The 21,103-nt window shown below is 41.6% G+C and overlaps 2 protein-coding genes across 3 annotated transcripts; both read right to left on the bottom strand.

Moving 5' to 3' along the window:
- Positions 1 to 91: 91 nt before the first annotated feature.
- On the bottom strand, positions 92 to 5,070 carry znf576.2 (zinc finger protein 576, tandem duplicate 2). The gene is made up of 5 exons (XM_086077349.1): positions 4,868 to 5,070; positions 3,861 to 4,038; positions 3,364 to 3,479; positions 3,030 to 3,173; positions 92 to 1,632 (listed from the first exon to the last, which is right to left on the bottom strand). The coding sequence occupies exons 2-5, from the start codon at positions 4,006 to 4,008 to the stop codon at positions 799 to 801; spliced, it is 1,242 nt and encodes a 413-aa protein (XP_085933475.1). The 5' UTR covers positions 4,009 to 4,038; positions 4,868 to 5,070; the 3' UTR covers positions 92 to 798.
- Positions 5,071 to 5,663: 593 nt separating this feature from the next.
- On the bottom strand, positions 5,664 to 20,424 carry znf576.1 (zinc finger protein 576, tandem duplicate 1). 2 transcript variants are annotated; one of them, XM_086079351.1, is made up of 10 exons: positions 20,341 to 20,424; positions 18,174 to 18,630; positions 16,583 to 17,092; positions 11,522 to 14,838; positions 11,161 to 11,416; positions 10,659 to 10,850; positions 10,505 to 10,582; positions 8,472 to 8,640; positions 8,199 to 8,373; positions 5,664 to 8,108 (listed from the first exon to the last, which is right to left on the bottom strand). In XM_086079351.1, exons 2-10 carry the CDS (start codon positions 18,598 to 18,600, stop codon positions 6,909 to 6,911), a joined length of 6,324 nt encoding a protein of 2,107 aa, XP_085935477.1. In that variant the 5' UTR covers positions 18,601 to 18,630; positions 20,341 to 20,424; the 3' UTR covers positions 5,664 to 6,908. The 2 variants fall into 2 exon arrangements, with proteins under 2 accessions (XP_085935477.1, XP_085935478.1); XM_086079352.1 differs by having other exon boundaries at positions 8,472 to 8,637.
- Positions 20,425 to 21,103: the final 679 nt, after the last annotated feature.

Here is a 21,103-nt window from a genome sequence, read left to right as displayed (position 1 = left end):
CCGTAAATGCTCTACTGTCACAACATTGACTAATATGTACATGGAACCTGAGCATTGTTATGTTGACTTGAAAATGGAAACCACAAATGACTTGTTCAAAGGCCTGCGTAGGCCAAAGCCGTTTTTTTTTATTTTGCATTGTCCAAACACAGCAGTGGGAAAGAAACAATTCAGAGAGAAGACACTTAATATACATTATTTACTGTGGGACTCTATACGCAGGGTAGAGCCATAAGTTTCATTCAAGAAATGTCTATGACAGTAATTGATGATAGTGAAAAAGTAAAGGAGCAGTCATTATAAATCATGATTATAGTGGATCAATTGTCCACATTGAACCTAAAACAGTCAGCAAACAAAACGTTGAAGCCTACTTTTAAAAAAAAATGTCGGCAAGTTTAATTTAGATAGAGCCAAGATCAGAAGTATAGTAAATTAGGAGTAAAAAAATACATATGAACCAGAGGCTGTACATTATTTTGACAAAGTTAAAACATGGCATCTAATAGCTTACAAAATATGCACTTCTTCAAATCTTTTTTGTTAACGTGAAAACAAAAATAAAATTCACACCACACACATAAAAAAAAAAAAACGTTTTAAAAAAAGTGAATCAAAACTATGTTTTTACAAATCAACTATTGTTTAGTTAACAGTAAGGAAACATTTAGCTAGTCAATGAGATGTCCCATGTAAGATACCACTTGAAGTTCAAACTTCCTACAATGCCATTTGTCAAAATGTCCCCAGCTTCAGAATTGGGCGCTTCTCGTCACTTCCTCGACCTGCCAGTCACGATTATCTTTTGGGGGTCTCGGGCTGCTCCTCGGGGTGGGTCTTCTGGTGAGCTTTCAGAGTGCGCTCGCGGCCGAAGCTCTTGCCGCAGGTGGGGCAAGCGAAGCGGCCGACGGCATGCGCGCGCGACATGTGCGCCTCCAGCTGCTCGGGCCGGGCGAAGCTCTCCTCGCACTCGGCGCACGGGTGGGCTTTCCGGGCCGTGTGCTTCTCCTTCTTGTGAGTGCGCAGCTGAAGCGCGCTGGGAAAGGAGAGGTCACAATCGGGACACGCGTGCTCCACTTTAACTTTCGCCTCCTTTGCTGCTTCGTCGCCGTCAGCTGCAGCGGTTTCTTTTTCTTTTGCGTCGCATTTTTTTACAGCCACTGCCACTTTAGGAGGGCGACCTCGCTTTGCTCCGCCCACTTTTGCTTTCTCCTCCGCTGGGGCTGCTGGCGTCTCCTGAGCGGCGCCTGTATTTGCCGCCTCCCCTTCCTCACAAAGCTCCGCCTCGTCTTTCTTCTTCCGTTTTCCCCTTTTCTCACCGCTCGCCGCCTCCTCCATCTTGACCGGCCTCCCGCGCTTCTTGGCCGGCAGGGTGCTGCCGTTGCACTGCTGCCCTTCGGGATACTTCTGCTCGTGTTCGTTCAGCTCCGATTCGCTGTCGAAGCCCTGGCCGCACTTCTTGCAACTATGACTTTTTGCGGGCTCGTCGGGTTGCTCGGTGGCCTCGACGTCGGGGCGGGGGTGATGGGCCAGACGATGCGTACGCAGCATCGCGGCACTCCGGAAGGTTTCGGTGCAGTCTTTACACGGCAGCTGCTTCTCCGGACACACGTGCCTTCTGTGTGTTGTGAGCTGAAAAAAGGAGAACATGAATCACACTCATGGGGGGAAAAAAAAACACATCCATCGTGTTTTCTACTACTTGTCCATATAGACAACTATTCACACTCATAATTGATATTTACTAGGGGTTGGAATTTTCGACTGTCACGATTAGGTTCAGATTTTTGGCTCTGCGATTCAAAATGATTTGATTGGCAATGATTTCCGCTTCAATCTATAGATACACAAAGAATCGTCATGCTCTACCCCAGTCTGCTTTGCAAGACAGAATGACACATGGAAATATTAAAGTGTCATTTTTATTTTATGTAATTTTAATTATAATTTTTTTATACATTTGTTAAGTTTTGAATTGTAAGGAAAGAGCATTTTCCCCACAAAATCAGCATGTAGACCACAACTGCTACTCTATGTAGCCCATTATACATTTTGTAGTTATATTCTGCCCTCCCTGAGCAGACCGAGTTTGGCAGATGGCGAACAGTCCCTCATAAGGATTCAAATGTTGCTGATTTCAAGCCGTTTATTACACTCCAGTTGAGGGTAACTGTAAAACTAAACAAACTAAATAAACAGAATTACACACAGTGCACTTAAATGCAAACACACTTTGTTTAGCCTGTTTCTCAAACGTAGCTACCTCAAGGCTAATGCACAATGGTAAGCGCCATTGACTCGCCAACGCAAATTAGCGCGCTACTCGCAGCACTTTTAACACGCAAACGAACGGATATTCATACAAAACGCCGCAGGAATGTATACAGAGAAGCATCTTAACTTTACTCACAAGCATTGCTCTTAGTTTATTGGCATAACTTGATCATAACTTGATTCTTCTGCTCTCTAACGTGGCTACAACTTAAGTGTGTATCTGGACACACCAGAGCCATGTCGACAGAGAGTTTGGCCAACTTGGTTTTCAGCAGGGTAACAAGATGGCGTCCATATGCCATGTGACCAGCAGTTGACTAATCGCGCTGTGACATGTGGACGCCATCTTGTTACCCTGCTGAAAACAGAGTTGGCCAAATTCTCTCTATTTACGGCTCTGGAACACGCAGAACCACACTGCCCCTAAGTGGCCAAATCGTGAACAAACATGAACAGCGCTCCCAATAAAATGCACACACAAACAAGGGCAAAATATAATAATAATAATACATTTTATATTGATTCTGAATCGTAGTGAATGGGAATCGATTTTTTATTTTTTTTGCACACCTCTATTATTTACTCTAAACAAGCCTCACCCAATCGTGGGTAAAACATGTAAACTTCACAGAGGAAAGCCAGAACCATTATTTGAACACAGAACCTCCAAACTGTGAGGCAGCTGTGCTAACTAATAAGACGTCGCGCTATCCAACTACAATGTTTTAAAAACGAAAATCTAATCTCGGTCTCACTTCAGTGAATGTTCTGAAGCTCTCCTTGCAGGGGGCACACTTGAAGGGCTTGTCATCCTTGCTGTGGGTCGGCTGGTGCAGTGTCAGCTCCTCGGATGATAAAAACGTGCGGTCACACACGTAACACGTAAACAGCGTGTTGCCCTGTTGATGAGCGGCACAGGAGATTAGGATTCATTTATGACAAAAGACAGCGAAACCACAATATTTCCCCTAAGTCACTAAACTGTCATCATTTATGTGGAAATTAATTATTAGAATGTATTTATTACATTATCATTTGATACTGCAAAAAAAAAAATGTCAGACTGGTAGCGGATTCAAGAAAGCGCACCTGTTGAAGTTGTTGCTTGTACTCTTCCCGGTGGCTCTTCTTCATGTGTCTTTCCTTGGCTTTGGCATTGCAGAAGGTGATGAAGCACTGGAAACATTGCAGATTCTCATGCTGGTCTGAAGGGATAGACGAAAAGGCAACAGGTGAGAATGCCAGTGCAACTCTCATTCATGTGCGTCATCAAGAAGTTAATTTAAAGACAACAGGAATTCATTGTTGAAGAGGTTTCACTTTTTCTACTCAAAATTAGTAGGCCTTGGAACTCCTAAAATTTGAAATTTGACCAAAGTTTTCTGCAACAAAAAAAGGTGCTATGAGTCAAATGATCCATGCTGTGTGTGTGTGTGTGTGTGTGTGTATATATTTTGATTTATATTCTTACTGTTTTCTGTCTCTAAATTTAATTTTGAGCGGCAACATTTTGACAGCTTAATTACAATTTCAGTTTTGACTTATTCAATACGATGTGGTGCGATACGAAGATATGTTTTACTCACAGGGTTGAGCGGTGGGTGCAAGAGGTCCATTCAAAGTGATGGGCCGCTTGAAAGGCTCCACCGGTTTTTCAGGGGGGGCTTGTGGGGTTGGATTCGGCAGTGCCCGTCCCATCACAATGTCTTCGATGTTTAAAATGTCAGAGTCCATCGTGGAATGTTACAAATCCACAGTGAAAGCCTGTACAAAATAATGAAGATAAAATAAACGCTCACAAAATCAACATAAAATTGCTACAAATTGTTAATGTTTATTTATGTCTGTGTAGATTCTCAATCATCTTGAACTGAAGCAAGTGGGACTCTTTGTTTGTTGAATTTGTTGTGCATTTGTGGAAGCATTCATATGTTTTTAGGGTAACGTTATAGGTAAAAAGAAAAAGAGAAGTAGTCCAAATCAAAACCTCATTCCGTACGGTTACATATATTTAAAAAAACACACACATTCGCAAGGTACCGAATAATCAAGGTGCAATTAATTCAAGATACGGGCTACATTAATAAACGTATCTACACATCTACAACGTATTAACGACGTAAGTTTATTGGTGTATTTTTTTTTCTTCCGCTTATCGTTCAATTCGGGTCCATTCCCGTTCCAGCCTTCCCAGGCCGCTAGCGTGCCTGACTCGTTAGCCCCAATATAGCAAGCACTTTCACGCGCTACTATCTACACATTAATGCGTATTAGTCGTCTTCTTGAGCACTATAAAAATTCAAAGTAGTGTTCCCTAGTTCATGGGAACGTAGTGCAAATATAGCTGCTTTAATGCAGTAATCACACAGTATCGAACCAACGTAATACTAAGCTAGCATGCTAAGCTCTGCTAGTTAGCGCTAACAACACAGAATGCCGCTCAAAGAGGATCGTACACTTTTGGTGCATTTCAGTAAGTTTGGCCCCGCGTAGGGCGCCTACAAACATATTTTATAAGTGATCGTAATATGGACGAAAATCTATCAACGAAGACTCGTTTTCAAAATAACACCTTGATGGACAAGTACATTACCTCAAAGCGCTTTTTGAATGTAATTGGACTGACAGACTTGACCCCGGAGAAGTAAACGCACAGAACCGAATCGGACACTTCCTGATACGAGACCAACATAGCCGTTAGGACAACTAAGATGGCTGCCGTCTCTACCCACCAAGTAAACGAAGAGAAAGGAACCTTCAAGCCAAACAAATTTGAACTGTACGCGCGCATTTTTGTATGCGGTATTTGAAACTTGTACTAAATTATAACTGAACTGAAGTAAAATAAATCTAATTTAAATCGTTCGGTTATTACTGATTCTATGGGGATATTCGGTCACGTGACCAAAGTTTGGTGACGCTGTTTATTATTGGATAATCTCATTGGTTGCCTTGTTTTTTTAAATCCAATGTTTACCCTACACTCACTTGGTGGATTTTGTGCATTGTGTCAACATCGTCGCTTTCATAGTTTAAATAAAAGTATAATGGTGGCACGGCTGGTCTTTTTCAGTTATCATTAACCTACGCTAAAGCAGTAGTAAATTTATAATTACAGTAATATTTGTATATAAAAATACTTTACTGTGCATGCCTCCTTTACACCGTTGTATAAACGAGCTTAGTGGAGGACGAACTGTCATCATTAAGTACATTATCCGAAAAACACTGATGCCATGAATGTAAAACAATCAAATGAAAACATTATGTAACTGAGCATGTTTTTGTTTTGTTTTTTGCTGCGCAGCATTTGAAACTAATTACCTACTGTGGCACAAAACTTCAAACAACTTGTGTTTTTAAATTATTTTATACAAGTATGTTCATGGAACTTCATTTAGGTGACAACAGGAAATAAAAGTTCAAATGATTAAATAAAAACATTATGGCTGAATTCGACAGCAGTTTTGTTATGCATTCCAGACTGCTCCATTAGTGTTATCCAATGCAACATTATGAATAGAGAATATCCCCCACTCCCAATCTTTAAAAAAAATAAAAAAAACATTTTATGTGAAAGAAAAAAAATAATGTTACATATCTACAGTAAAATTAACAATATGCACAATTCAGAAACGTACACTATGTGAAGTTAAATTAACATAAAAAAAACTCATGGCAGTTGACGACAAGCATATGATTTGAGACTCAAACGGGCAGGTACATACAGTAAGACATTCACAGTAATACATCCTTAATAGTGTGCAAAATCATTCTGTACAATTACTTTCTTTTGTTGTTCATGACAGAAATGTTCTGGATAAACAACATGGCTAGTGCACATTGTTGGGAAGGAGGAAGGACAGAAAAAAAACCAAGACAGACTTATTTAGGGTTGTTCCGATATCAGATTTTCCCTTATTGGTTCAAGGTCATGCCATATGTAATAAATTACTAGTAATTAAAAGTAACTTACGTTAAGGGGGAAGTCCACCTCAGACATTTCTTGACAATATGTTATATGTGACCTCACTAGTCTAAACATAACATTTTGATTACTATTACATTTGTGGAATATGAGTTATGCAGCAAAATCAAGCCATTTTTATCCATTCTGAGGGGGCGGCCATTTTGCCACTTACTGTCGACTGAAGATGACATCACAGTTGCTCAATGCTTTGGCAACAACCAACCACAGCTCACCTGTTTTCTGATGCTGACCTTTGACTGGTTGTGACCTGAACCTGAGCAACTGTGATGTCATTTTCACTCGACAGCAAGTGGCAAAATGGCCGCCTTCTGATATTGATAAAAACTGCTGGATTTTGTTGCATAACTCATATTCCACTAACGCAATATTAACCAGAATACTGTATCTCGACAAGTGGGGCTGCATAGAACATATTATTGACAATCATTTTTTGGGGGGGGTTGACTTCCCCTTTACGTTTAGAATTTCAGTAGTTCAGCATAATACTGTAAGTACTGTCGTAGTGCAAAACCATTACAAAAAAAAAAAGCTCCTGGTGCTGTTTGTTTGTACTGTTCTCCTCAATTAATAAACACTGACACCTCGATTTTGATGTGATGACCTCAATCAGCAAAATAGTCACATACAAAAAAGTAATCCGGTGCTAGAGGTTTCCTGAACTTGCCTGGCTGTGGAAATTCAAAAAGCAGTTGTGGTTGCGTGATATACAGAGAAAGACACAGCACTTGAGGCATAGGACTCGCGATGTCCTCTGACAGTCGCCAAAACGACACCTTCCCCCCTCCCCCTCAGCTAGCTGCTCCGGCCAGTGGCCTGAACCGTCGTATCGTGTTGCCGCATCGGGGAGGGGGCTTTCTTCTACTGTGCCGGGGTTCGGTGGGTCAGTTTTAGTATGTGCTTTTGTCGGGGAGGACTGAGGGAGAACGGAGTTCTGAGGGTCTGAGCCGCTGGAGTGGACCAATGCTTTGGCTACTGCCAATCTGAAGTCCATAAAAGATAAAGGTGCAGATGTGGTCATGTGATCGTGTCTATGCAAAAGCCAGGAGTTGACCAATGCCATATCTGTTAAGTACCAGAGCACGACGAGAGGCCATCCTGTCGGTGAGAAGGCAACCGGGACGGAGTACAAATTCAACAAATCTCTGTTGAGGCGAGCCGCTGCCTGAGCTTTCTCAAAGTTGCTGATGAGAGAAGCCATGTTCCTGTGACCGTTTCCCGCCGTGGAGAGAATGAAGCCGTAGTGCGACCTGCGCAGCATCAGCTTGCCGTCCGAGCTTACGAACTCGTCTCCGATCTGGCCCTGTGCCCCGCCCACCCGGCCCGCGCCGTGGATCCCGGCCTCTAGGAGGCGCTCGAGCATGGCGGGAGTGGAGAGTTCTTGCTTGCAAAGAAACACAGTGCTGCCTTTGGGAGTCATTTTCTCGATGGTATCCTCCTTACCCGAGAGATCCGCTTTCAGGTCCACATGAAGGAGAAAGCCCTCAAATCCAATCAACGTGGTGCTATGCAGAGCCAGCCTGTCATTGTGCACCTTACCAGTTAAGGGAATTAAATACTGATCCACAGCAAAATCGCCCTGTCTTCCAAGTGACTGGCAGCCTTTTTGGAAACGGCACAATAAAGGCGCAACCTTCCACAAAAGGTCCTCAGAGTCATCTGGCAATCGCCGTTGGCCGCTCCTGTCAATACGAGTCCTTTCTCTCATATGACTAGTGAGTGGATCCTTAGCAGGGGAGGCAAGCTTTAACAATCGCGACAGTTGAAGGAAGCGAGAAAGCGGCATGGTTTCCGCTATCAAGGGCACCTTCGTCAAGTTGTCCCAGTAGAGCCGTGGACTGGGAAACTGGGGGGGGAAGAGGTCAAACTAAATTAGTTCAACTAAGTTTTGCATCTACCCGCGAAAGCCACACAAAGGAGAACTGGGTGTACAAACCTTCAAAGTTCCCATTGCAATGTGGATCCCAACAAACTGGGCCACTTCCCTCGCAGTGACGTAATCAGACGTTTGATTGGTGCAGCGGGCTATTTCCACCCAGGTGTCCCAGCCAAAATACCTGGAGAAGTACTCAAGGGGCTCGCTGGGCTCTCTTGTTGCTGTTTTGAACACCCTTGACAATACAATGAATAAAAACACATAAGCACAAGAGGAACATTTGAAATAAAGTTTTACGTTCTTATAAAAAAAAAAAAAAAAGTTGCTCCTTACGTTTGTGTTGTTGCGTCTGGTTGTTGTGAGCCTTGGTTCTTGCCGAAATAGGCCAAGACTTCTACTTCTGCGTCAACATGCGGTTGCGACAACTCCACAATTCTCTCTTCATCAGAAGTCTGGAGAAGAAAGCTCCGCATATCCGGTTGATTCTGACACTCTGCGTCTGCTGAAAGATGTCTGTGATTAATGTTTGTTACATAGTAGCCGCGTTTCCACTGCAGGAACGTCGGGGTAAATTTACGGGGGCCAGCCCAGTATGTGCGCGTCTCCACTGCAGTAGCCTTCCCAACCGGGCCACATTTACAGGAACTTACGGGGACGAGCAGAGGTCCTACTCGAGGGTAGGTACTCCGCCGGCCCGATAAACTCCCGATCGGGCTTTCGTGCTGATTGGCTAAAAATTATTTAGTATAAAAAATTATCTTACCTTCATGCGCGACGACGATGCATTTTCGGCTCAAGTCTCTTCCACCAAAACAATTCTCTTAATAATCCTTTGCCTATTTCCGTCCCACTCTACTGTTAGCCTTTTCAAATTCTTCATCTAGACGCCGTCTCATTCAAACTATCCATCCACGCTAAGTACATAAAATAAAAAGCAGAGAAAAACAGCAGCCACCTAAAGTTTTTCTCTTTCCTCGTGATTTTCGCCGCGTGGTGCTTGTGTGACGTCACGGGAGAAACCGTCGCGCGGCGTTTACGTGTCGATCGAAACTCATGACGTCGCGAAATGGGTCGTACGTACTCCGGAGTGGAGACACAGCCACAAGCGGGCCGGCTGAGAGAACGGTTCCTGTGAAAGTCCCTACCCCCTTCCCATACCCGAACGTCCTGCAGTGGAAACGCGGCTAGTGAGGCTAGGTCTGAATGAGTTTAGGTCAGGGGTCAGCAACCTTTACAGTCAAAAGAGCCATTTTAGGTCGAATAAATAACAACAAATCTGTCTGGAGCCATAAAACCTCTGAACATTATGATGAACGAAGCAGTGTGTTAGTCTAATGTACGAAGGGCCCAAGAGCTAATTAGAGCTGCACCACAACAGAAAATATGCAGCATCCAATACTTTGAGATTCTTTTTTTTCTACCTTTCGTCTTGAGTTTTTGGATTATTTTTGTGTGTGTGTGTAATATTTCAAACTTGGTTTTTCATACATTTTAAGACTTTGCTGCCTTTCTGACAAATTTCTGACATTTTTGGTCATTTTATGAACACAATAATAATTTTCTGCCTCTTCTTCCTATTTTGGTCCTTTTATGGCTATTGTTAGACAATTGTTTCTGCCTTTTTCCTATAAATTTTTATTTTATGGTAATTCTGGGGATTTCTTCTTTTGGTTTTGGACATTTTATAGATACTTTTGAAAGTTTTCTTTTCTGCCTTTTTTTTTTTAAATACATTTTCTGACTTTTTGGGCAATTTTGTGTACATTATATGGTAATTTTCGAAATTTGTTTTGAGATATTTTATAGTTACTTTTTGTAACTAAATTTTTTGTAAATAAATTTTCTTCGTTGGGCTTTTTCCTCTTCCATTTTGGACATTTAATGGCCACTTTTTAGACATGTTAAGGTTTCTGTTTCTTTTTCATCTACCTTTCGTCTCTTTTTCTGACAACTTTCAAATTTGGATGGACATTTTTTGGATATTTAATCTTTTTTTTTTTTAAATCTCACTCATATTTAAATAATATTTTATCTAAAAATTAAAAATCATATATATGTATATACTGTATTTTCGCACTATAAGGCGCACCTAAAAGCCTTTAATTTTCTCAAAAACCAACAGTGCGCCTTATAATCCGATGCGCCTTATATGTGTATCAATATTAGTTTAGTAAGCAACACAACCCCAGCCACTACAGTAGCTTCTATTCTATGCGCAAAAAATACGGTGTGTGTATATATATATATGTTGTTTTATATACATATATATATATATGTATATAAAACAACATTTATTCATACAAGTTTCCTCCATTTGAAATAATCAGATGTGTGAGTAGCCTTTTGAAAGTGAAGAGAAAATAAACCTTGTCCATCTGCAAAGTCATCAACATCCATCATCTCTGGTCCTCTCATATCATGGTAGTCTTGCTGAGTGCCTGGATCTATGTAATAAACATTGACAGGTCTTCCATGAGATTTCATATCGTGTGAACACATCCGAAAACAGCCAGGACTCACATAAATGACAAGCAGTGGTTGGATGTAGTGTCTGCCTGACACCAGTGGAGGCTTCTGGGCTTCCACCGTTCATGTGAACAGCATCCACGGGAACTTCCCTCTCTTCCACCTTCACCGGGTAAAAGATGCACTGCTTGCTGCTTAAGTCAGGTGAAATGCGGCAGTCACTGGACGTATCCTCAGAATCTGAGACTGTGAACAAGTAAACCTCAATTTAATTTGCTAAGCACACAAAAGTTGAGAGTCACAGGTCACAAATATTTTTCGGTATAGCATTTTAGCCATCGGGCGCATTGTATGCTGCAAATTAGTAGTGGTTGGAAATATCAAAATACAAAACATTTTCAGGTATTTGTAAGATTTAAGACCAAGGGTGGACCAAATCTGATCTTGAAAAGGTTGGATCGGGTTTACGCTGTTTACACTGCCAATATAAAGTAACTGCCGTTAAAACATTAACATTGCCAAAATACTGAATAACTATTCTGAAATGAGTACTTACATGGGCTGACAGAGTTTTGATCAGCGACTTTCTCCACATTCCATTGCCTTTGTTCGCTATCCGGTGTGGACCGGGCGTCGTTAAGCATGACTCGGCTCTCCTGCTTCACCAGAACTCTGTCTCTGTGCTGCTGTGTCCGCATGCGTGCTTCCGATCTGCCGCTCTCTTTTTGACACGCGTGTGCACCAACGAGCGGATCTGATGTACTACCTTCAACCTTGATCACAGCTTGCATCTCATTTTCAGCAGTCAAATCCTGAAAATGATGGTTATAGCCTTGAGTTCACGGAGTGCTGGATTTGTAAGTACCATTTTTGCAACGTCACATCTCAACACAGTGGTGCAGAATTTCACCTCTTACCCGTCTCTTCTTCGCCAACCCGGGTTCAGCTGTGACGATCTTCTCCAGATAGATTCCTGGAGATGGCTGACTCTCCCTGTCTGGAGCTTCCTGAGATACATTGGATTTTTCTGGAATAGACGGCGGTGCGGGAATAATAGAAGGGCCCCTATGGGGATCAGGTCCAGGATCTGTCAGGGAAGTCTTTGCAATAGTCTCATCTTCATCATCAATTTGGGAATTATACTCTCGTTTTTCATTAATGACCTGACAATCCTCCTGTTGGACCTCAAATGCAGTTCCATCTGGTTCCAAACATTTCCTGGACATCACATCCACTTTTCGATGCACTCCTCGTCTTTTGCCTGCTTTTTTGTCCTTCTGGACTAACAACTCCTCTTCCTCATCTTTAACTCCTACTTGTTGCGTGGAGCAAGACACCGACTGCAAAGTACTTAAAACTTTTGCTTGATCAAAGCTACTTGCTTCAGAATTTGCATCTTCAACGGATTCACGTTGGGAAAGGTTGTCCTGAAGCAAAGCCACAGTGTTGCTTTCATTCCGCTCCCCAACGGTAACAAGATCGACCTCAAGAATAGCATCCTCCTTGATGTCCTCTTCTATGGGGGCCTGGTGTTCGGATTCTAAACAGGGCATGCGTTCTTGCTCTTTGCCTATGGACACCACCGATTTAATTTGCTCCATTGGAGTGGTGCTTTCAAATACAGGATCCAAATGAGAAGTCTTGCTGTTTTTCATCGGATCTCGTAGTTTCAGAGAATTAGGAGGCTGAGCGTTGCCTTCCTCAGCAGGTAAAGATGGAGATGGATTCAAAGTAGGAAATGAGACACTTCGTTCCCTGTCCTCTATTACCATGTCCGGTTCATTATCCCAACCGGTGGTCGGGTTCACAAGTTGCGTAACACTTCCCTGATGGTCAACATCTGATCTTGAGACCCCTTCAAAAATGTTCCCGTTAGTGTATGTAAGCTCAGGACTTTCTAAAATATGCACCATGGCCTTGTGCTTCTGAAGGGAGGCAACTTCATTGAATATCTCCCCACAGTTTTTACACTCTAATGCTCGCCTGGAATGCGCGGAGGTTATCACCCCTTCGGTCTCCACGTTTGAGGAAGCTTTGCGTTTTCGAACGGTCTTCGGCTTGGCAAGCTGGCTTTTAGGTGATTGATGGGATGCGTTTAGGAATGACAGTAATGAGAGATTCTTTTGACTCTTTTTGGATTTCCCCTTTTTCTTACCAACATTGCTGGGGTTCTTTGCAGTCTTGCTTTTAGGGCTCGCCTGGTTGTCTGCGCTGTGCTGGGATGGGTTATCGCGAGGTGACATTTCTTGCGCAGATGTTTTGGAAGGGTCCAGTTTGTGAACCTTCAGCTGGGGCTGCTTATGACCTTTGAGCAAAAGGAGAGAGTCTTGTGTTACTTGTGCGCCAGGTGACTCTGCTTGGCCTTTAGTTTGGTTGGTTTTTGTGTCTTCCGTTTTCTTTCGTCCTTTATTTGTAAACTTTGTCACTTTTGTACTCTTGGAATGACCTTTTTGCACTATTTTAGGCTGGATTTTCTTTTTAATTGCAGGCTTTTGTTTACTTTTATGCTTATCTATTAGCATATTTTGTTCTTTTTTCATTTTTTTCTTGCTTATTTTCTCTTTTCCTCGTGAATCTTTGGTTAACGACGACATATTGACTTCAGATGAAGACGTGTTTGCTTTTTTACTTTTAGTGGCAATTCTTCCCTTCTTCTTTGATGGCACTTTATTCTCCAACACTTTTGTTGCTGCACCAATCACGGGTTGTTCTTGGGGAGGCTGGCATTGCTGAGAAGGCACTCCTTGTTTTTTGTTTTTCTTTTCTTTCTTTTGTGGGCTTAAGTTAACAAGATGAGACTTTTTTGTTCTTTTGCGTTTAGCTGGTTTGCCATTACTTTGTAAATCTTCATCAAGTATGGACCCTATCAGTTCTTGCATATAACCTTGTATGATTAAGGCCCTGGCTGGCTTTCTTTTGCGTACTTTTACAAGCTCTTGGGCTGACATGACATTCATTGGTAACTCCGGGGTCTGTGGTTTCTGCTTGCTGGATGAATGTGAAGGGCCCTTTTTAACAGAAGCATCCATGACATCAGACGGACTTTCCCCCTGATCCTTGTCCTGCTTTCGATCCAGCAGTAATTCTTCACCTCGTGACGTCTTCTCTCGGGACTCCTGAGGCGTTCCACTATCGGCTAATGAATGGACCTCAACTTGAGTGACTTTTTGATCCTGTGATTGAGCCTTCTCCTGCGACTTAGCTTCCGGTTCTCCTGAAGCTTGTGTGGGTGCCGCCTGTGATGAGGCCAAAGGGGAAGTTGGGGGATCTTGTTGATTCGCGGGCAAAGATGTCAGGTTCTGCTCAAATGCAGGCCCCAACAATGGGACTGCGCTTTGTAAAGATGTCAAGTGCTGCTCAACTATTGGCTCCGACGATTCCATTTGATAGGGAGTTTTCTCCAGTTCAGTAGTTGGTACCAATGAAGGGGTTGAGATTTCCGTTTGTTGCTCATTTAATGATTGCTGCTGCTCCGCAGTTGGTGCCAAGGCAGGGGTTAGTTCTAATATGAAAGTTTGCTCAAGGTCTTGCTTGGGGTCTGTTCCTTCATTATGGAAAAGCAACGGATTAAATGTATTGGAGTTTGTTGCATTAATTTCAGGTTGTGGATGCATTTGCTGCATCGCCTCTACCTGTGGCTCCAATCTGTGTTCATTGTGAGCAAGACCAAGTGCTAGGCTTTCACCAAAGTCAGACAAGGGCGGGTTGATGAGCTGTCCATCAGGTGTTATTGGTTCCAGTATGATCGTTTGTTCCATCGGATCACATGAGTTGTTTGAAAAGTCTCCTTCCATTGTCTTCGACTCCACCGGTGTCAACTCCACAGAATCTGATTGGAGTAGTTTGAGGTTGAAATTGACCGGTTTGGACAGCGCAGAGATCTGCTGAACTTCCAATGGTGGTGCATGAGGTGGCACTTGACCCAAAATCACAACTTGGTTTACTTTCTGGACGTTTCCCAAAGATTCGATAAGCCTTCGTATCGGCTCTGTGTCAATATTGCCGTCAACTTTCTGAAGAGGCCCGTTGGGCTCCAACTGTAGCAATGACGTTTGGGCAACTGATATCGGCGTTATGACTGGAGTCAAGTGATTTAAGTGTGACCTCGCTCGCATGGGTTTACCAAGTGAATTGAGTGATACACTGTGCTTGTTCGTAAGATGACGAAGGCGTGTCTTGGGACTCTTGAACGTGGCCTTGCAAACAGAGCAGGGATACTTGGGGGCTAAGGCATCTAAAGATAAAGAAAGCAGAAATACATGATTGTATTTGGTACATTTATGCCGTTAAATTAAAAGCACAATCATCCTTTGCTTCACCTTTTGCAGCTTTACTAGATCACAGACTTTACATAATACATCTAACTTTATATCATGGGTTGTTCACTATATCGTGTGATTATTTTTCCGCACACACTGATAACGTAGAGCAAGGTCAACAACCTTTACTGTCAAAAGAGCCATTTGAGGTCAAATAAATAACAACAAATGTTTATGGAGCCACAAAACCCTTGAATATTATGATGAAGGAAAAAGGTAAATTAGTCTAATGTACTGAGGGCCCAAGAACTAATTAGAGCTGCACCACAACAGAAAATATGCAGCATCCAATACTTTGAAATTCATTTTCTTCCACCTTTCGTCTAGTTTTGTTTTTTTCTTTGTGTGTGCGTGCGCCTGTGTGTGTAATTTTTCGGAATTCGTTTTTCATACATTTTAAGACTTTTCTGCCTTTCTGTAAAATTTCTGACATTGGTCATTTTCTGCTTCTCTTCTTCCTTTTTTGGAAATATTATGGCATTTTTTTTGATAGCCTGGCAAGCCACAGGCGGCCATAGACAGCGATTCCGCTCCGTCCGAAAACTGGACGACCCAATCAAATTCGTCTATTTGCGTGACGTCGTCTTCGTGAGCAACGTCACTCAGTCATTAAGTTTTTCCCGTAACAACGACATTCAACGACGTCATTCACTACTGTCTCTCTTTGGCTAGTAACCATGTTGGATTTTTACTCCATCTCACAAAAAAATAAAAAAATAAAAGACTTCAACGAGTCGCTTTTCTGACGTCACGTCCGCTCTTCGCTCATTGGTTCAGTCCACTGTCTGTTAGCTCAGGTTTGCCCCACCTCAGAAATGCGACTGATAGGGCGGTTGACTCACTCGCGACTTTATCGGAGTCAGTCGTGAGTCTGGATTTCCAGGATAATTTTTTTAGACTTGTTTCTGCCTTTTTGCTCTCAATTTTCTGATATTTTTGTGGGCATTTTATCACAATTTCTTCTTTTGGTTTTAGACATTTTATGGATAATTTTTCTTTTCTGCCTTTTTTAAAAATAAATACATTTTCGTCCTTTCTTTTTTTGTGTGTGCCAATTTTGTGTACATTATATAGTCATTTGGGGGTTTTATTTTTTGTGTGTGGACATTTTATGGTGATTTTTTTCTGCCTTGTTCTGACTTTTTGGGCAAGTTAGTGTACATGATATGGTAATTTTTCACTTTTCCCCTTTGGACATTTTACAGTCACTTTTTAGACATGTTTTAAACTATTTAATCTTTCTTTCGTCTCTTACAAACGTACAAATTTGGACTGACGTTTTCTTTAATAATTAATTGTTCATTTTCTATTCTAACTCATCAATTAAAAATATTTTATCTAAATATTTAAAATATGTAATAAAATATATATATATTTCTATTTTTTTTTTTTTCGATTTACATGAGAGGGACTAAAGAGCTACATGTGGCTCCAGAGCCGCAGGTTGTAGTTACCTGCCATAGAGCAACATGAAAGTGAGGTTGATCCTAAGTGGACAAAAGTAATAGCTACAAGTCACAAGCATATTGTATTGATATTACGCATAAAGTTTTAAAACAGAATAATACATGGTCGGTACTTCGGGTGGTCCTGAAAATAACCGCGACGAGAAACAAGGGATTACTGTACTGTGCATCTCAATACAAAACTTTCTCTTACCAAGCTCTTTCTTCCGTTGTGCTTTGGTTTTGGCATCTTCCCTTTCTTGGGCACCTTCCGGCAAGTGGGATTGCAAATGTTTCTGCAATGCATGGGACATGCTAAACCTGCTTCCACACTCCTTGCAAACATACGGCTTCTCTCCAGTGTGTACACGACTGTGGTACTTCAGCAGTGTGATTGTTTTGCATATTTTGCCACACTCGGGACAGGTGTAACCATCCTGGCCGACGTGAACTTTTTTATGATGCGTCAGCTCGAATAATCTTTTAAAGGCCTGGCCGCACAGAGGACACTTGAAGGGTTTCCTGTCGACGTGGGTTTTCTGATGCGCCATGAGCTCGGTGGAGTTGGTGAAGTGGCTATCGCAATGATAGCAGGTGAAAAGTGAATTCCTCAGCATGCACTGTTCATATTCGACTGGGTGGCTCAACTTCAGGTGGCGCTGTTTGCTCTTGGTGTCACTGAAGATGATATGGCACTCGATGCATTGCAGGGAGAGCTCCGATGCTGAAAAACAGCCCAAGCTTGTTTTAGAATAGAGGGAATTCTGGATAGTAATCGTCATGGCTAAGCTGTACAAAGAATACTGTGGTTCTCCGCACTACTTATAATTTCATTCTTTACCCTCTGGATTTTGCAATAAAAACATGGATAAAAGCAGAATAAATGTTTTCCAATGAAATAAGATTGGAACTCTGAAGGTGTGTATGCTGCTTGTTATGAAAAAAAATTGAAATCGGCAAAAATCGGGATTGGCAGTTCAGACTTTTTAAAAGATCGAAGATCGGTCAGAAAATTGTGTTGGTGCACCCCTAGCTATTGTCTTATTTTATCTTTAGACTTATTAATTGTAACACTAAGTTGCTTTTCATGGCTGGTTGCTTTCTGCCCTAATGCAGTTCGAGCCAGACTACTGTAAAAAGCATTTTCTGGTCTTTTGTGACTCTGCATTTCAAAGTAGTAAAAGTAGTTTAGCGATTAGCATTAGCTTTTCCGTCTTCTCATGTTCTCTCTTGTTGCTCGGTGTGGTGCATGCTCAGATACTCCCTTGCTTATTTACCACCACGGAGGCGAGAGGATCCGCACCGCGCAACTCATAGCTAAATAAAACACAGCTTTGACAATTACAAATTGTGTTGTCTGAGATCACGATATTGATCCCAAAATGATAAATCGTTCAGCCCTAAATGGAACTGGAAATGGAATGAATTTTTATGTGAGTGGCGCACGTCTTTCCTGTGAATGCTAATGTATCATCGGAATTGATTAACATTCATTACAGTTAACGTTCTTCTGTTTTAATTCTTCTCGGTGGGTCACAGTGTCCCCATCACTGATTCGCTTATTTTTATTTTTTTATTTTTTAATAAGTACAGACTCGCGGGCCACTCATGTTGTCCTTGGGGCTAAGTAGTACCAGCTGGCCCCATTATTATTATTATTATCCTTAGAACAATGCACATTAAATAAAACAGAGAAAATTGGAAATCTGATTTTTGTGGAAAACAAATCAGAGATTTCATTTAAAGCCTACATCAATCTTACTCAGTGTTACCAAAACGACACACATTGATGTCAAGTTACTCACATGTGAGGGGCATAACCAACGGCTTGGTCATGTCCATCTTCAGAGGATCCACCATGGCTTTCTTGGAGGGGAAACGTCTGTTCGTTTTCTTTGACTTTTGTTCTTCAGTCCCGGTATCTTTGTTAGCTTTGAGTGTCAACTCTGATGGAGGCTTTGCCTTTGAACCCTGATCCACCTTCATCCCATCTGTTTTGTCTGAGGGCTCAACAGTCTCCGCGGCTTGTTGAAGCGAATCATCTACGTGTGTTTTATCAATTTGGGTGTCGTGGGTCTCTTCAACAGACGTACCCCTCCCTTCTTGTGCACCTGCTTTTACACCCGTTTCACTTGGTGCTGCCTCAGTAGAATCAGTGCCATTGTCCAATGGATCCAATGCGGTTTGGGTGCTCAGTGGGTCTGGCCCACTCTCCTGGACGGGGTTCAGCATGGCTCCTATGCTGCGCTAGTTCACACGCCTCTATGGATAAACAACACAAATAAGATCACTTGAAGAGCTTCCCAATATTTACAAAATTCAGGCGGTGCAGGTACATATTTTCCACAATTACAAATATAAATAAATAAATACAACATTCACACACACAAAAAAAAACCAAGTGAATGAGACTTTAAACAAAAGCTGGGAAAAAAATTCAGATTTCTTGAACAATTCAAACCATTCCAACTTCAAAGTATTCAGCTCAGGGCAAAGTCTCACATCCTACATTTTTGAAGCTCAATTAATTCCACAGCATTTCACTTGGCATCTGGTATTACCACACAATTTCTATAGAAACTGCATTCTCTACTGTACAGCTTTGTAATATTTTTACTTGGTGTCGTTTCAGATAAACACCCTGGGCCTCATTTATCATCTGCGCATACAATGAGCGTGCAAGACATTTACGCAGTATGGGATTTATCGACTTGCACATGTGTGAAGGAACCCGTATTCAACTCCTACCATGCTTTTACAGTCTATATAGTATTGTAATTCGTTCATATGTGGTGAACGAAGACCAGTTGGTGATTCAGCAGCTTTATTTCCATGAGCACGAACAGAACGCACATTCGTGTAAGGGCTGCTACTGGCTTCAAGACACACCCAGCCACTCCGCACAGAGACCGGATGGAGTTGAGCCCACATTCAAGCTTACGTGTCCCTTAACTGTTACATGTCATGTCATCGTAAAAAATGGTTCAAAACCTTTTCATGTTTTCATTTTTGTGTGAAATAAGCTTGCTAGCGAGAACAATGTTGTAGTGAGTTTTTGCTTTGTGTTGTCTTCGGATATTAAAATGCCTGGCCCATCATTTTGTTTTACCTCAAAGTTATATCGTTTGGTTGCTCATTATACGAGGATGATTATTTGCTCATTAAAGTCGGTTTACTCTGTTCCCAACACATCTAAAATGGTAACTACGCCCCTGGCTGCTACCATTTCATCAAGTGCAGGGGTTTCTGAATGCAAATAAGTCTTAACATGCATGAGCAGGGTACTGCATAGTTCAGAAAAGGTGGGATTTATCATTAAGTCACTTGATGTGTCCACACGACTGATGACGTTTTTTTTAGTACAATTAAGCACATTTTAAGTTTCAGCCCTTCCAAAGAGATTAGAGCCTTTTTTTTACGCACAGGTTATAAAAAAAAAAAAACGAGGCCCCTGGTACTCTGTAGTTGCGCAAATACACCTTGCAGTCATTATTTGAAGAAATTCTGCATTTTGTGGGGAAGAGACAAGTCTATTTTTAATTATCATTATTTGGACCCAATGACCTACTTGTGCGTATTTGCTAGTGTTTATTGTGCGCTATCCAGATGGCCACAGGGAGGAGAATGAATGCGATAATGCATTTGTATTACAATAGACGAGTGATGGGAGCTGGAGCGCAGCTGTCGGTCATCAAGCTGGATTTAAATCCATTTACTTGCATCAGTGGAGGGTTGGGACCAATACTAAAATAAGACGGGACAGAAAGTAAACAAGCATAAACAAAGTACTGTACTGTAAACCTTATCTGCACATATAAAGGGTAGCAGTTAGCATAAATGGAGTTATTTACTGCGATATTAATCCTGCTGCGATTTGCTAAACGGTCTTAAAATAAAATTCCGTTGCTGCTATTCGTTTAGGACGGTAAGTGTATGTTAACGAGTGTACATAGAGATGTTATTCAGTGTTACCTGAGGTGAATAGTCCATACATACATCATCACAACGCCGTTTTCTCACAAAGCCCACAAAACTGGAGATACTGAAGCCACAGCCTGTGTGACGTCACGCGCCGAAGAGGGGAGGGGTCTTCTTGCGATCAAAGCCAATTACTGCCACCTACTGGACCGGAAGGTGAAGTGGACGAATTTTTCGAGTCCCCAAAACTGTGGAGAAAAGATGCTGCCCGCTTTTCAGGTATTTGTATAGAATACAAAAAAATTACTACAATTAATGAAAAAAAAAGCCTATTCTGTGTGTGTTTTTTTTTTAAATAAACGGATACTGTTATTTAAGTTCATTTATATTTAATTCTCCATTCTACAGGCTACAAAACCATAAAACATTTTGTTTCACTCTCTATCAGAACACATAGAAGTAATGATTAGTACATGATCTGTATAATATCTAAAAGATTGTGGAAGTGTGTGGAATCTCAGACAGCTCTGGCTTTCACACTCACACATTTCCAAAAAATGTTAGCTGGATTGAAAGCTCTAAATACTGTACATGTGTAATTGTGTGAATATCATCATAACATAACTAAATTCAGATCAATTTCACCACTCGACATTTTTCTCAACCGGACTACGGAATGAGAACTCCTTAAATAACTTGTTTCACCCAAAATATATTAATTATCTGTCTGCGTGATCTTCCTCAAAAGGGTCAATAATTAAAGTCCAACCCGATTAGAATATGAATTATGTGTATGACAATACAATGTGTGTGTTTG

The sequence above is a fragment of the Leptonotus elevatus genome, chromosome 6, assembly GCF_054856555.1.
Source record: "Leptonotus elevatus isolate MCC_2025b chromosome 6, RoL_Lele_1.0, whole genome shotgun sequence".
Classification (NCBI taxonomy): Eukaryota; Metazoa; Chordata; class Actinopteri; order Syngnathiformes; family Syngnathidae; genus Leptonotus; species Leptonotus elevatus.
The sequence above is the reverse complement of the archived record's forward strand: the minus strand, read 5'-3'. Positions and strand labels throughout refer to the sequence as shown.